Source organism: Argiope bruennichi, chromosome 1, assembly GCF_947563725.1.
Source record: "Argiope bruennichi chromosome 1, qqArgBrue1.1, whole genome shotgun sequence".
NCBI lineage: Eukaryota > Metazoa > Arthropoda > Arachnida > Araneae > Araneidae > Argiope > Argiope bruennichi.
The window spans coordinates 5,500,725-5,516,930 of NC_079151.1; the positions used below are offsets into that span (position 1 = coordinate 5,500,725).

At 30.9% G+C, this 16,206-nt stretch overlaps 1 protein-coding gene across 1 annotated transcript in view; it reads right to left on the reverse strand.

The window, feature by feature from the left end:
* The window catches only part of LOC129960822 (protein PALS1-like), a 190,862-nt gene extending 175,188 nt beyond the window's left edge, over positions 1–15,674 (reverse strand). The window contains exon 1 of the mRNA XM_056074524.1: positions 15,548–15,674. Coding sequence (XP_055930499.1) covers positions 15,548–15,623 — 76 coding nt within the window. The 5' untranslated portion in view covers positions 15,624–15,674. The remainder of the gene's footprint in view (positions 1–15,547) is intronic.
* Between the last annotated feature and the right edge of the window lie 532 nt (positions 15,675–16,206).

Genomic DNA, 16,206 nt, shown 5'->3' on the forward strand with positions numbered 1-16,206 from the left:
ATAATCACCTTCCTTCACCTGCCTTTGCTCTTCAGTCCAGTGCTCAAAATTGCTTTTTTGTGATGAATCAAAAAAGTGATTAGTGTTTAAAAAAAAAAGGTTCTCCATCAGAAGTTCCTGACTCGACTGGTGAAAGTCTAGATTTATATTTCTACTTTTGATTTTATTTTGAATGTCACATTTCAGTTACAATAAAATTGCAAATGATATTTTTATATTATTATTTAAGATATGATGAGCTTTTAATTTTTTTTCAAATCTATTTTTAATATTTATGCATAATTTGAATTTTACTTATATTCCAGTAAAATCAAGAAAAATGATTTCTCCAAAAAAATTAAATTTAATTAAATGTATCTCACTCCAAGGTTTTAAAATTAAAGTATAAATAAATAAATAAATAAAAGTAATGACATCAGAGAAAATTGATAAATACTTCAGAGGAAATTTTTCTACACCTCCGATTGTAACTTAAACAATCCTCTGTTATTTATTGTGCATATTTTATTTATATTTTAGTATGCATATAACCCTTATGAATGAAGAAAACTAATAGACCAAGGTTCTTACATACTTAATAATTAATGGTACGTATAGTTAGAATAATATAGTAAATACCTCAGGGGAAATATTTACATCTCTGACTGTCATGAAGCTATCCTCTACTATCACTTGTGTAAAATACTTGTTTTTAAGTAAGTACAGATGGTTTTTTTTCCTATTACTCAAATATTTTTTAATATTATTTATATTTCAAATATTTATCATAAGAGTATTTTGAATCTTGTGTTTGTTATATTCATTTACAAGTGTTTTGTATAATATTTTGGAATCTTGTATTTATTTCCATTTCTAAAAGTTTTATATAAAATCTTTTAATTTTACAACTATTATTTTCATTTCCAACATTTTATTTGATTTTTTTTAATCTTAAGTTTATTATTTTCAGTTTCAAATACTTTATTTGTAATCATAACTATACGAATATATCATTTGGGTGAAATCATAACAGTATTGATATTTTATTTAATATTTTATTACTACTTTAGCAATTTTGTTGAGTCATATTTCCTAACATTTAAGAATAATATACCATAGACTATCCTCACCATATTAAATTCCACAGCTGAGTTTCTAGAGAAAAATGGTCAAAATAGCTCTGAGCACTACATCATTAATTTTTTAGCATTTTGTTATAAATGTTGATTATTTAGTATTTTAATATAATTCTTAGTCTTTTTATACTTCTAATATAAAAAGAAGAATTGGTTTTCTGTACTTGTAAAGGTAATGAAAACTTAGGTATCACTTTTAACATGAATTTATATTTAAAATTTTTACTTAGACACCACTGTAAGGTATGATTGTGTGTCAAAGATCCCCGGTACACTTCCACGTCTTGCAGTGTGTGTGTGGGAGGGGGGGATTGTAATGACATTTTAAAATCTAATTTAAACTTAATTAATTTCCTGATTTTTTAGCTTAATTTAGCCCATATTTTCATTCAAAAATATTCTCTTATTTCCTGATCCCATTCCACTTTTTCTATTTAATTAATTAAACAGAAGCTTTGTAAAAATGCTTCGACCGGCGGTTCACACACTCCAAGTGAAAGAAAAAAAATTATCCAGCTAAGCACATTCTTGTTAAAAGATGCCTGAATTCCCCTACCTAAATCGACATGTGTAAATAAATCCCTACCAGAATCTTATAGTATTGTTACAAATCTGTAATTTTGCTTCCCAGCTAGTGATCCCAGAACTTGGCGACAAAATGGATGATGCTCGATACTTCGAGAATTCTCTCGATCCGTCTATTAGGAACCGAGACCGCCTGATTGGCCAAGAAGCTTCTAGCTCCGCCTCCAGGGAATTATAAAAGGCCAGCACTCACAAGCTGCAGTGTGTAGTCGAGAGTCTTCGTCGTGAATTGCATTCGACTCAGTTGCTGTGTGCCGAATCCTGTTGTCTACTGTGGAAGCAGCGTTGTATCTTTTGTGTTGTAACCAGTTGTGAGAAGTAGTGAGTCAGCAGCTAAACCGAGAAGCAGACAGTGAGAAGTTCAGCCGATGGAGAGACCGTAGAGTGAAGCTCCGAGGATCCCCTCTCCTGCTGGATTCTGTTTGGAAGCTTCGTGTGCTGTGGACGATTACTACTTGTGAGCTACTGTCTGCTGTAGTGTGCTACTGTGTGCTGTCCTGTGTTCGTCTTTGATGTAAGTATTTGTCGTCTGTGTACTCATCGTCTTTGTGTACTCGTGTCTTCGTGTAAATAAACATTGTCGTTGTTTTCTACTGTCGCCTGCTGATTGTGTTGTCACACCATACACCCACTATCAAAAGAACACGGTGGTGAGGAAAAATTCGTATCAGTATATAAATACTGGGAAAAATATTTTTTCTCTCTTGGCCTCTTCTTATGCTTTTCGCTCTGTGTATCGCTGATGAGGGGACGCTAGTTCACTTGCACTTCTTGTACATAAATCATGCCTCCCGGAATGGAATAAATCGAAGTTAAAAATTCAAAGTGTTCTCTCTATCTTCGGCCACGAAACTGCTTTAAAAATTATGTTTATATATATATATATATATATATATATATATATATATATATATATATCCCAAACCAAAATCTCAATTAATTTAATATCCTCAAAGCCAAAAATCTCAGGAATTAAGATGTGTAAAACGTGATGGTTAGGTTGCCGAAAAAAACTTCTGTACACAGAATCCAATGTGTGGAGGCGCTCCATTTTGCATAAAGGTAGTTAAGGTATTGGCGCTGTAGCATTTGGGGTACAACAAAATTTTCGAGCATGTTTTAGTATCTGCTGCTCCTTTGCGTAAATTCTCAAATCGACGAAACTCTCGAAGTTCAGCAGCAGCATCTTGTTTGTTTTCATAAAACAACTTCACAGGCAAAGCGCGAAGCCATTGCTGATAAGAATGACATTTTCCCAACTTTTTCCCTTTTACGCCTAGAACAGTAGCGCTTATTGATTTCTCATGGAAAATTTCTATATTATCATTGGTTCTAATTCACGAAAAAGAATTCTAAAATGGTTTTGGTTTTAATTTTTACTTAACAGTTTTTAAAATATATTTATGTCATTTTGCTACGCTTTTGGCTTGTATCATCCTTTATTAGATCCAAAATAATTTCTATCGAACATCCGCATTCGAATAATTCAAAACTGGCAATCAATTAGAAAAATATTGTCATACCTTCATTGCCTTTCTAACATTTATTATAAAGGACAGAAACTGAATGTGCAAAGGCCCTTCCGCTATTAAATCTTTGTGTAAAATGTAAACGATGTTAATGACAGACACACGCACAATAATGGGATCATCAAGATTATCGTTTGTCATTACTCACATAATGAAAGCAAAAATAAAAGGAAGCTGACGTTTTCTTACCCGGAAGTTTGCGCAAAAAGTTAAAAGATATACGCAACTAACTTTTCTATTCAAAAACATGCATAGCCACAGAACAGAACACACGTTTCTAATAAAAAATTTGCAGAAACAAAAAATATGACTTACTAAAATGCGCAGATAGTGAATGGAACTCACGGAGTTAATGGTCAGTACATCAGCATGTTCCAATGAGTTTGTCATGCGACATTACAATCATAAGACAAGCATGAATGAATTGACCCCAGTACATTACAACTACTGCATGGAATCCTGAATGAAATATTTTCTTCGTTTGTCGTAAGTTGATGCAGTTTTTCTTTAAAAAAGCTGCTGCATAAACTGCAATAAAAAAAAAAAAAACCAGCAGCATTAAATTTTTTTAAAGAATTTTCCTGAGTTCAAAGGCTAAGCAAACAACTGCTAAGGGAAAATAAATAAATAAATAAAACTCTTCCTAATTTAGAATTCTTTCTACTCAAAATCGCCGCCAGCTCGGGAAAAAAAAAAGAAGCAAAATTTAATTGGTATTTATCGAAACATAGTTTCAATGGGAAATCGACTTAGAAATTAATAAATAAACTATACCTATTTGCCACTCAAATTATCTTATGGATGCGTTTTCGTTTCAGAAGATATGCATATATATTTTTGAATAAATGTTTCATATCGTTATGTTTTATTGCCATTAGAAGCCGTAAAAGATTAGATGATCGCATTTCTTCTTTGATAGGCTGGATAATATGTATCTGCCCAAAGATTTCACCCTGTTTCCTTGCCCAATAAGAGAAAAAGATAACCTGAACGGGAAACCTCACCAAGGCTTTCCCGAATCGGGAAAGCCTTGCGAGGTTTTTGGTGATTCATCGCTCGTACTCGGTTTTTGGGAATCGAATGCGTGCTTTGGACGTGTTCTTCCCAACCGATTAGAACGATACAAAAATACACCTCATTGTCTCAATATTTGATACCTTTAAGTCATTGCGTTTTTGTGTCATCGCGTGAACATGCTTTTGAAAATACAGATCAACAGACTGTCAACTGCTTGTTGATTTTGGATCAAAATTCGATAGATGTCAACATTAGAGATATTAAATTCGTGTGAAGAATTTCATCCATCTAGCATTCTTCTCTCCTGTTCACCTACATTCAAACAACCGAATCTGCACATTTTATATAATAACTACAACCAAATATCATAACCATCACGCTCAAAGCACTTTAGAGTTATTTTTATAACAGGCAGACAAAGGGCAGAGAGATAGAAAACATTTTCCAGAAATGTATTTTTCGAACCCGGGGAAGTCTAAATGTGGAGATGTGTCAAAATCTCGAATTCAAACTTTTTGAATATTTCTATACTTTATTGTATATGCCAGAAAGTAAAAAGTATACATAAATAATTTTGAAAATGTAGCGATAAAAAGAAGGGAAAAAAAAAACTGATTTTTTTGAGCCAATAACAACTGTCTCCATTTTTTTTAACATATGGTTTGAATATGATATTACAATTTTATACCCTTTGTAAAATAACTATGTTTTAAACTAAAAATAAAATTTTTCGTTTTACAAAATGTTTAAAATCGATATAGACGGCGCTGCTCATTCACCAATGATATGTGATATAATGAATGTTAACATATTTGTAAACAAAATATTTTAATTAACAAAACACTTTTAAAATGTGCAACCTTCTTCGTGAGTAAAATAAGAATATCGATTTAATCCGACACTATAGAATCCTCGTAAACGAAATGTTGAACTTCGAAAAAGGGCAATCCTTACCAGACATACTGAACAGTGAATGTTTTCATGAGTTATTGATCATTTTTAAGGAATGATATAAAAATGAAATAAACATTGTATGCGGAACTTCAGAGACAAACAGATGAAATGTTTTAAAGTATGTATAACATTTTAAATGGAATGAATGTATAACATTGAAAATAAAACAACATTTTCTATAAAAACAAAACTATTATCATTTAATTAAAAATAATTCAAACATTTTTAATGCTTCTAAATATTTATTTATTAGCAAAGTTCGTAGAAAATTTATTTATTTCGTAAAGCTTAAATGATATAAGAATAAATGTTTAATCAAAGCAAACGCACATAAAATGAAAATAAGAAGTCTCCAGACTGTAGGACTTTCGAAATTTTTTGAAAGGATCATGGCACCTAGTCCGGTTTAGTGGAGGGTCAAGACGGTTTCAACAATCTGTGACCTATATTAAAATTCGGAGCAATTCTGAAGAAAGCAGATTTATCATACACACGGAAAGAGAGAGTATATAGTTTCCCAATTATATTAATTTTAAAATTTTTAATTTGTTAATTGCGTTTTAGAATGAGGAAATATTCAGAATGAGTCCTCCTTAGCATTTTAAAAAATTTCCTTAAGAAAAATATCAAAGAAAACCGCCGAATTTCACATCTCGCATCGCACTTAACTTTTGCAACAAGGATATTCAACTACGAATATCCTTGTACGTATTTCAAAACTAGTTCGATCGATCTTGGTTGAGCTTCCAATATTTATCCAATTTTCGATAATATCAAATTGTTGATACTTATCGAATTTTTGATGCATATTGGATTGTCGATGTTTTTCGAATTTTCGATACATATCGGATTACCGATACTTATCGAATTTCCGAGACTTTTCAAATTTTTTATATGTGTTGAATTTTCGATACATATATCGAATTTTCGGTAATTTCGAGATTTGTATGTAGCGCTTTTTCAAATTTTCACGCAGTTTAAAAGAGTTTTCTTTTCTTTCCCTTTTTTATTTTCAAATATAGAGTATTTTGAATCGATTTAAAAATTCATTCATTCAATTTATTTAAGAAATTTTCTCTGAATTTATTATTTTTCTGTTTTTATTGTAAAGAAATATTAATGGAAATGTTTCAATCTTTTACTTGTTTTTTTATATAATGTCTTAAATATAAATTCATTTAATCTCTCTTCATTTTTATTTTTCTTATTTTATTTTAGTTTTAAATTTTCGTATTTCATTTCAAGTTTCTTAATATGCAACAATATTGAAGAATAATTAAAAATAATAGATAATTAGTTAAAATTTTAATATTCCGAAAAATGTCATTGTACTTGAGTTTGGTTATTTTTTCTATAAATTTATATTATTATATATTATGGCATAATATAATATTAAAATAATATTAATTTTTAAATATATCATATTCATTTTTCTTTTATTTGAACATGATCAAGAGCTTTTCAAAATTTTTTTATTGTATTACATCATTTGTTCATAAATAAATTTACCTTCCATTATATGTATTCATGTTTTATTCACTTCGGAATAACTGTTTTTCATATCTTTTTGAATGTTGAAATGGTAAATTGAATGATTCATTTGAGTTATCTGATATGCCTATTGTTAAAAATCTGGTGCGTACTTAAATTAAATCTGCAAATAGTACAATTAAAATAAGAATAAAAATTTACTTAATTCATATATATAAAATTAATTTTTCCAAGACATCAGATTTCGAATTTGGGTTTTAATGAAACTGCTTAATTTTACTTGTTAAAGGCGTTATTATGCTGTTTCCCTTTTTAAAAAACGAAGAATCTAAGAAACTGAAGTTTATTTTTTAAATCAACAGTAAAAAAAGGTAAAATTTTAAAATTTATTATATTATTGAAAAATCACAATATGATGAATTGTAACGCTTGATCGAAGGGGTTTAAGTATAATTATTTTCTATTTTTAATGAAAAGGACACAAATATTTTTATTATATAAAATTAAATTTCCTTTTATTTGCAGACCTTCTGATTAATATATGTTAAGAGCTCCTATTTATAATTTATAATGTCTATAAATAAATAATGACATCACGATATATAGAAAATTACCGATATGTGTTGAACGATATATCGCGATGATGAAGTTCCATCATCACCCAGTCACTTTCCTAAATTTATGGTGTGCAAAGGCGAAGATTTAAAGACTTTACATAATTCAAGTTGCTGAGATGCTGAAATTGAAAAGCGATCAAAAGCTTCTTACGATTTGTACACATGTTGTCAGGGATGACGGAGATTGTTTTGAATGAATGCAAAAAATGTCCGGCTGAGACCTCTTCCATTAAGCTTCTTTCATCGTTCGCCCTACACATGGGTCATATCGTGCATGCAGAATGACAAAGTGCAGTTGAGTTCATTAAGCTGGGCGTAAAGAATTTCTTTTTGCAACATATTCCTCTAAATTGATCTGAAAATTATTTCTACATATATCACTGTCCATTTCCAGTAGCTCATTTCTTCATCTATTAATGACAGGGTCCAAGGATAAAAATGTTGCGGGTCTCTTTTTCTCTGATGACAGGAACAAAGCAAAAAATAGCTCCATCGAGAATCAGGTCAGTGCACCTGTCAATACTTCATGAGATTGTTCACGATAGAAGGGGGAAAATACCGACGCCATTTCTAACATTCGGTAGAAGTTTTTTAATTTGTAGTCTATTTTTTTTTTTAGCTTCAGTGGAATGCATAGAAAATAAAGCACAATTTGCTAATATAAAATACAAATAATAATATATTAAATGTTTCCTAGAAAATGCGTTTATTTTTTCATCCCATAAAAAGGGTATATTCCTTTTAATATCGTCTCTGTTAAAATACTTTGTTATTTTGACAGCTAAATTAAAATTTAAATGCTTTTGAAAATCGATGGGTGTGTCACAAAGTAAACACTCATAAAAGCTAGAAAAAGGTCAATCGAAATATCTTATATTTTGTTTGTTTCTTATGGCACTTGCCACTGACAAGCCCGCTGTTACGAAGACAGCGATTTAAGCCTGAGGGGACGTCTCTTATTTTTTATAGCAGCGCCAACTAGGGCTAAGAGTACGACTTTGCTACTCACGCATCACTCATTCGCTTGCACAACCCCTTTTTACAGGAGGGCACATTCACACATCTCACAGATAGAACAACAGAAGAACAACCATGCCCAAACCGGGACTCGAACCCGGGACGCCCAGATCACGGGGAAGACGCGCTACCCCTATGCCAGGACGCCGGCTCTTATATTTTAATAAAGTGCAGTAATTCACACATATGGTTATGACGCATTGCTACTTTCAAGGATATATAGACATGAAAAGAAAGCTTTTCTAGCTTCTTCTTTTCTTCCTCCAATTGTGGCAGTCTATCAAAGGGAATACAGTAGGCAAAATGATTATTTGTACACCACTTTTTTTTAAAGTTTTAGAAACATATAAGCAGCTATTTTATTCATTGCGACGTGTGAGATTGAGTTTGTTGTTTATTTCTAAGTAAACGAAAAAAATATTTCGAAATAATTGAAAATAAAATCTAAATCTTACTAACTTGGAAAATTTCTTGCAAAAAGTATATTTGTACACCTATATCTCCAGTAAGTATTGCTATCATTTCATGTAATTTTTCACATTATAGTTAATTTTTTGGATAGTTTGTATTTTTTAAACATTGAAAGTTATCTTTTTTAACAGTGAAGGTCACTCGCAGAGAAAAGTTGGGAAATGGCCACGAAATCAAAAGAAGTCTCTTTAGACATGAGAACTCATATTGTTAACCTTAATAAAAGTGGAAAATCATATCGCGAAATTCAAAAGATGGTTAAGTTACCCTTTACAACTATTGGTTACATCGTAAGAAAATATAAAAATACTGGACGCGTTGAAAATGAACGCAGGCCAGGCGGCCCGAGTGAATTAACTTCAAGAAATAAACGAAGTATTGTTAAAGCAGCTATTAGAAAACCACAAATTTTTGCTCAGAAAATTGCAGATGACCTTCTCGCATCTTCTAACATTAGAGTGACTGCTCAAACAATAAGAAATGTGTTACATAGCTCTGGTTTAAAAGCAGAACTCCGAGAAAAAAACCCAATGATCTCTGAAGTAAATAGAAAGAAGCGTCTAGAATTTGCTATGAAATAGAAAAACAAACCGATGGACTTCTGGAGAAAGGTTATTTTTTTCAGATGAGAGAAAGTTCGAAATTTTTTCACCCCCTAGTATCTGAAAAATCTGGCTAAAAAATAAAACAGCCCTTGATAGTAAAAATGTACTTCAGACCCTGAAACATGGTGGTGGAAATGTGATGGTTTGGGGCTGTGTAGCTCATGGTGGTGTTGGAAAATTACGCTTTATTGACACAAAAATGACAGCTTTAGGTTACATTGATGTGTTGCGGCATAACTTATTAGAGGGTGCTAGAAAATTGGGTATCAGTGACACTTTCTTATTCCAACAAAATAACGATCCAAAACATACTGCGATAGTTACTAAAACATGGTTGCTTTATAATGCGCCAAGACGCCTTGAAACTCCACCACAATCCCCGGATATAAATCCAATTGACAATTTGTGGATACTATTGGATACTCAAGTTCGAAAAAAAAATATTACAAGTAAAAATAGTTTGAAAGAGGCACTCATGGAAGCTTGGGAAGAAATAGATCAAGAAACCACCAAAAAGTTAATAGAATCAATGTCAAGACGTCTTGAAGCAATTGTGAAAATCAATGGAATGCATACAAAGTATTAAATTTCTATAAAATAATAATTATTATGTTTAAAATTTGTTACTAAGTAAGTGTACAAATACTCTTTTTGTATAGTTTTTATAAAGTTTTATCCATTAATCAACTAAAGTTTATGTGATTGTTTTTTTGTTGATATTTTATTATTATTTTACCTCATTAGAATATATTTCTGCAATTTTAACTTAGTTACCTTATTTTATTTTGCTATAATAATCCAAAATTGAAGTGTACAAATAAACATTTTGTCAACTGTATGTAATTTTCACTCTCCATTTGCTTCAAATCTATAGCTGAAGAAGTAATCCCTTCACAAAGCTCACGGGTTTGATGCATATTTTTCCTTCATGCGAGTCGCCACTCATATGTCCCAATTATAGTTAATATCTCCTCTTATAAATATCATCATGTTATATAATTAGTGCTAAACTAAATCAGACAATAATGTATTTATAATTTCAGTTGAAAAGGTTATTAGAAAATAGTTATATTCACTATTTTTTCTGTATAAATATAATACAGAATTTTTATTATATTTATGTTATTTATTTAGATTTTTTTTGTATAAATATTTCACTCAATGAAACAAATAATTTCGAATTCATTTGGATTTCCACTCGCTTTTATTTAACTTGGTTTATTTCGTATTTGTAAAAATTCCTTATTTATTTTTCGTGGATTTTCATTTCTTTCTTAGTTTGCTCGAGCTAGAACAAATTAGCGAGGCCATGAAAAGGAATTATTTTAACATTTCTCCTATCTGATTTTCAGTTCATTGATTCAGTTCATTTTGTTAATTAAATTTTTATGTAATACGAATGTCGTAATGAATTGGAATACGATTGTATACATTGTAGTCATTTGAAAAATAAATGATCTTCAATAACTCAAATGACTCCAAATTTAAAATGAATTGCTACAAAATAGTTAAAATTTAAAAAAAATATGTAAGTAAAAATGTTTTTAAAAATTCCGATTTTTAAAAATAATTTTTGTTAAAGTCAGAAATTTTTTAAAAAAAATATTTATTCTACTTTTATTGAGAAAATATATTTAATAACTAGTGAAAACACTGAACCAATGTTTAAAAAAAAAAGAGAGAGAGAGTTTTAAATTAATAAATAAAATGAAAATATTATAAATTTTAATTTCTTTTGTATTTCATTATTGATAATTAAGCTTTCTTAATTATGAATAATTTACCAAATTCCACTTTTATAATATTTTTATAATAATTTTATAATTTTTTTCTAATGTGTTATGTCTACATTCGATACACAAATATATTTCACGTTATGGCAATTGATTATGGAGTTAGTTGTAATCCTCACAGGTTTTTTTTAAATGGTTTACGAATTTTTATAAAGATATAAATCCACATTAAAAATAACGGAATTCTGCACTGTGTACTTAAAGTAAACATTTTCTGTCGAACGTTTCGAATGATAGTTTAAGTCTACTGAAGTTAAAGAAAAATATTCCCCCGACCAGTTCAAAATGAACTAAATTTCATTCCAAAGCTTATCGTGAGAACAATGAGCTCAAGCAAAAGAAAGCTTTTTTTTCGATGTGGACTGCCTAAAAAATAACTGTAGTGGATCCGCCCGCTTCCAGTTTCGATTCTGCACATGCGCTGTTTATTCACTCACCATTATCTTTCCGAATACCCGAGCGCCAGTTATGAGAAACCGAAGCTTCCAGTCATTTATATTAAATGAGTTGCGCCAGGGTAATAGTAGCATTTGATGTTGAGAGCAATCCATGGAAAACTGATATTTTTAAGCGAGTGCTGCGCATTCGCAAGTCGCTGCGACCGCAATTTTGCAAAGAAGTAAAATCTTTTTAATAAGCTTTATGATTGGGTTTGTAAAATTGAAAAACGTCAACTGATATTTAATTAAGATGCAAGTGCTCAAAAGTACATTTTTTCCCCCATCCTGCTTTGATCCATTCCTTCAACTGAAGGAAATCATTTCGAGTTGACATCAATTAAGCTGTGCCGTTTTAATTCTGCTTTTTTTCCTTCGCTTCTAATAAGCGCAAAGGGGCTTCTCGTCAAGGCACAATTGGTACTTAGATGATGTTATGCAAATCACTTGAGCGAATCAGTGCTAAGGAGCACAAGTGTTCCCTCTTTGACTTTCGCGATGTGGTGTATAGGTGATTCCAACTTGGTGCCTTTCCGTGCTCTCAAGTACAGTATCTTCCAATAGGGAAATTTCATCCAAAATTTGACACATTTACAATTTTGTTGTCAAGGTCACATATGAAATATCCTTCTCTTACCTTTATGCGTTTTTACTCTCTCGTGCACGAGGTATAGATAAGGTATCAAACTTTCCAAAATTCGGAAAAAACATGTTTGGCATTATGTTTTCCTGTTTGTGACAAAGATAATTCAAAAACACATTGAGGTAGTCAGGTGAAATTTGGCACATTGTCCCTAGATTAAATTTGTGGGCTTCTTTCAAATTCTGAGTAAAATCTATTTAGAGAAAGTATGTCTGTCCGGCTTTTCGAATATAAATTAATATGATAATTGCAAAATATAAAGAACTTTATGGCATACAATTTTAACATCTATAATGCAGACAGCTGTCAAATTTTGAGCCATCTACAACAAAGGATTGACAGCCTCTCGGTCAGCGCATTTCCGAAACATAACTCAAAAATGTATTGACTGAAATACATAAAATTTGTTATGTGTTTTTGTGATTCAATTTAGTTCTGTATCAAAATTTGGTTCCAATGAGTTGGTAAAAATAAAGCTAAAACCCAAATGCAATTCTCGAATACCACTAACCGCATGCCAGGGATTATTTGTTAAAAAAATTGTTCAGTAAAAATGCGAAATTCCTGCCAAAGTTAATATTTCGCAACTGTTGCACGTTCTGGAATAGCACTTTATTACAGAGATTGCGAGAAAGTTTTGCTGAGACCACTCCAGCTGGTTGAATGATCGTGCTCACAGACCGAAGATTGATTTCTTTGGAATTGGTCGTACAAATTCCTCCCCATCTCGTGGTAGAATTTGGAATGATTGAATAAATGACCGTTCATCTTATCGAATTTCACTCTTCTGTCGGTTCATTCATAACAGTTGTCACACTAATGATTTTAAGCTGAAACTTTCCATAAAAAGCAGAGATCTTTTCCCTATTCGCCGTTTAATGACGCAGAAGGTTATTTCTGATATTAATCATTCCTTCCGATAAAGGCACTGTAAGTCCGTTACAAATCAGATATACGATATACTGTTATCGAAACAATAATAGTATATCGTTCAAACAATTTAATATGATTCACAATGCTGTCATTAATACTCACAGAACATATTTTAAATTTATTTTAATTAAATATCTTCCTACATGAATATTAATAAATAAGAAATGTATAATGAGTGCTAGAAATAAGCAATTCGGTTCGCTTTTATAATAAACGTTCAATTTTAAAATTTAATTATTGTTTTTAATATTATGTCATAACTTTACTATTAAAAAAGTTTTCAATTTGTGCTATATAATGATATTATAATGTAGTTTTAAATATCTTAAAATATTTTATCTTTCAATGAATTTGCATTAGTAGCATTCCATCTGTAATAATCCAAATTGTCTATTAAAATTTCAGTTTTTTGACTTTTCATTTACGCTTGTCTCTTAAAAGGCGTATAAATCATGCATTTAGGGTTATTTTTTGTTATTTGTGGAAAACTGTGAATAAGACTATTTGTAAAACTTGAGAGATAAGCTGAGAAATAAGCTCTCTACAAAATAATAATAACAAAAGGAAATTAATAAACAGATGCCCCTTTGAGCAATCTTATTTAATCCGTTTTCTTAAATATCAAAACGTTTGATGAGTGCTTGCTTTTATAAAAACAGTGTAGTACGTATATTTCATTTCTGCATTAAGAAAAATTAATTTTTGAATCAAAATCCCAAAACCTCAATTCTACGCATTTTTTGAATTATATTTTACTTTCTTAGAGGATTGTTGTTTAGATAAAATTTCAGAGGAAATGCCAGCTTTTCTTTTTACTTCCATGTTCTTGCGCCAAAACTGCTCTTAGAAGGATATTTTCTCCAAACGAAGATATAAAAGTCCGTTTTGTAAAAGATCATCTTATCCAAAGCTGCATTTTTTTTATATAAAATTACTTTTACTGAATTTTTAAAAAAAGTTCCACAATTCAATATGTTTGAAGATAATCAATGTGTAAATGACTGAATTTGATTAAGGAAACTGGCAAACAAAATTCACAGTTTACAACAGCCAGATTAAACATGAAAACATGACAGTCTTTTTTAGGATTAAAAACGTGTGATGTGTTTGCTAGAACGACGGCATGCAATAATCTTTTATAAAGAATTATTTCTTTAAAGACAAACTTGATAAACAGAAATGAATGATTCTGCTGTAGTGAAGTCCCCGCTTGTTGTTGAAACTATGAAAATGAAGTTTGAGTTAAATTTAAATATGAAATCAACACATTTTGTTAAAATAGAAACATTGTCATTTTAAATCTTTTATAAATAGTTTAGATATACCTTCGAAATATTACCTGTTCATACTTTATTAATTACTTAAAGAAAACAGTTGTTTTCAAATTGAAACATCAAAAAGGTTGCGTTCTTCTTGAGATCGCGGTCCAAATTATAATTTTTGAAAAAAAAAAATAATTTATTGATTTTTTTAGTTCTATTTCTGTAGAAAAATAATTAAGAAAACTAACTTACCAAGAAATACAATATATCTTAATTAGTATTAACTGTAACTTCCAGAATTTTTCACACAAAACTTGAAATCAACATAGCACAAAGCATGTTCAAAAATAAAGGTGTTTTTTTTTAGCTATTTATCTCAATCGACATAAACATTTTAAGGCAACATTGTTATGCTGCGAAACTCTTCATTAAACATCATTGGTAATATTTTGATATATTTGCTTCGAAATTAGTAAAAGATATAACAATATTGTTATTTTAAAAATATTTTATGCGCACTGTAATATAAAAGTATTTTCTAATTTTGTTTTTTCTTTTAAATATACATTTTACTTCGACATAATATTTTACAGCTTTAATTTAACCAAAATCATTGCTTTCGTTTCAAATATGCTTGATTTTACTTAAAAAGTTGGAAACTCATGGAAATGATAATTTTCAATACAAAAATATAGTATTAAATACCCAATTAATTTATTTATACAAAATTCTATCATTATTTGCTTATAAAAGAGATGTATTAGAATGCGGTTTCTTTTTCAGGACGATTTTTTCTTATTTATTAGTTAATAAAAAATATAAATCAGTAATTATTACTGTCGATTTAAAGTTCATTCTTCAGTTAAACCAGATTATGCCAGAAGGAATGAAAATATTTCTGCATATCAAATAAAAGAGATCCATCCAAACGGACTGCACGTTTATGAATGACCATTTGGTAAATTTCTCTCCGGAGAACAACATGCAGACTCCTCGTCGATCTGCTACCAACGCGGTGAGACTTCAGATAACGCTCCGCATATAAAGAGAAATCTCTGCGGCAAAAAGAAGCACTCACCATAGAGCTTGAGCTTTCTGTCGGATGTCTCGACCACTACGATAGCGTAGCCTCCTCCCTTCGAGCTCTCCGACATGGCCTGGCACTGGCATAATAGCTCTGTCTCTCGCAGCGCGCTGCTGGCATAGCCTCCTACTGCTGCGGCTCCGCTCCGACTGCCTCTCGCTATCCCGATGCTCCGAGATGAGGATGCTCGAAAGGCATGATGGGAGAAACGAGAAAGAGACCAGCGTGAGGGCCCGGCTTTGTGGTAATTGGGCGCTCTGCTCGATGTGGAAGACAACTCCGCTTTGAATCGAATTTAAAATCGGAATTACATCCGGAAGGTTTCGGAAATAGCGGGATAATTTTTCATTTTCAGTCAGCCTGGTGCCTAAGAAAACTTTTGAGGGAGAAAACAAATGCGAGTTGGAAAAAAAGATACTATATGAGCCAAAACAAAATTGGCTCATCACTTCCATTAAGGTGACGAAGCTTGTTTTCTATTTCTGGTTAATGCTGATGATATTCGACGGTTATAAAAAATCAGCTTCCTTAAAACTGCAAGACGATTCAAAATAACGTTGACAAAATGAAAGGGCAAATCATTGATCAGAAATGAGTGGGAAACCCATGCTCAGCAAAATGTCATGCAGTGCTTGATCGTAACAGTAAAGCAA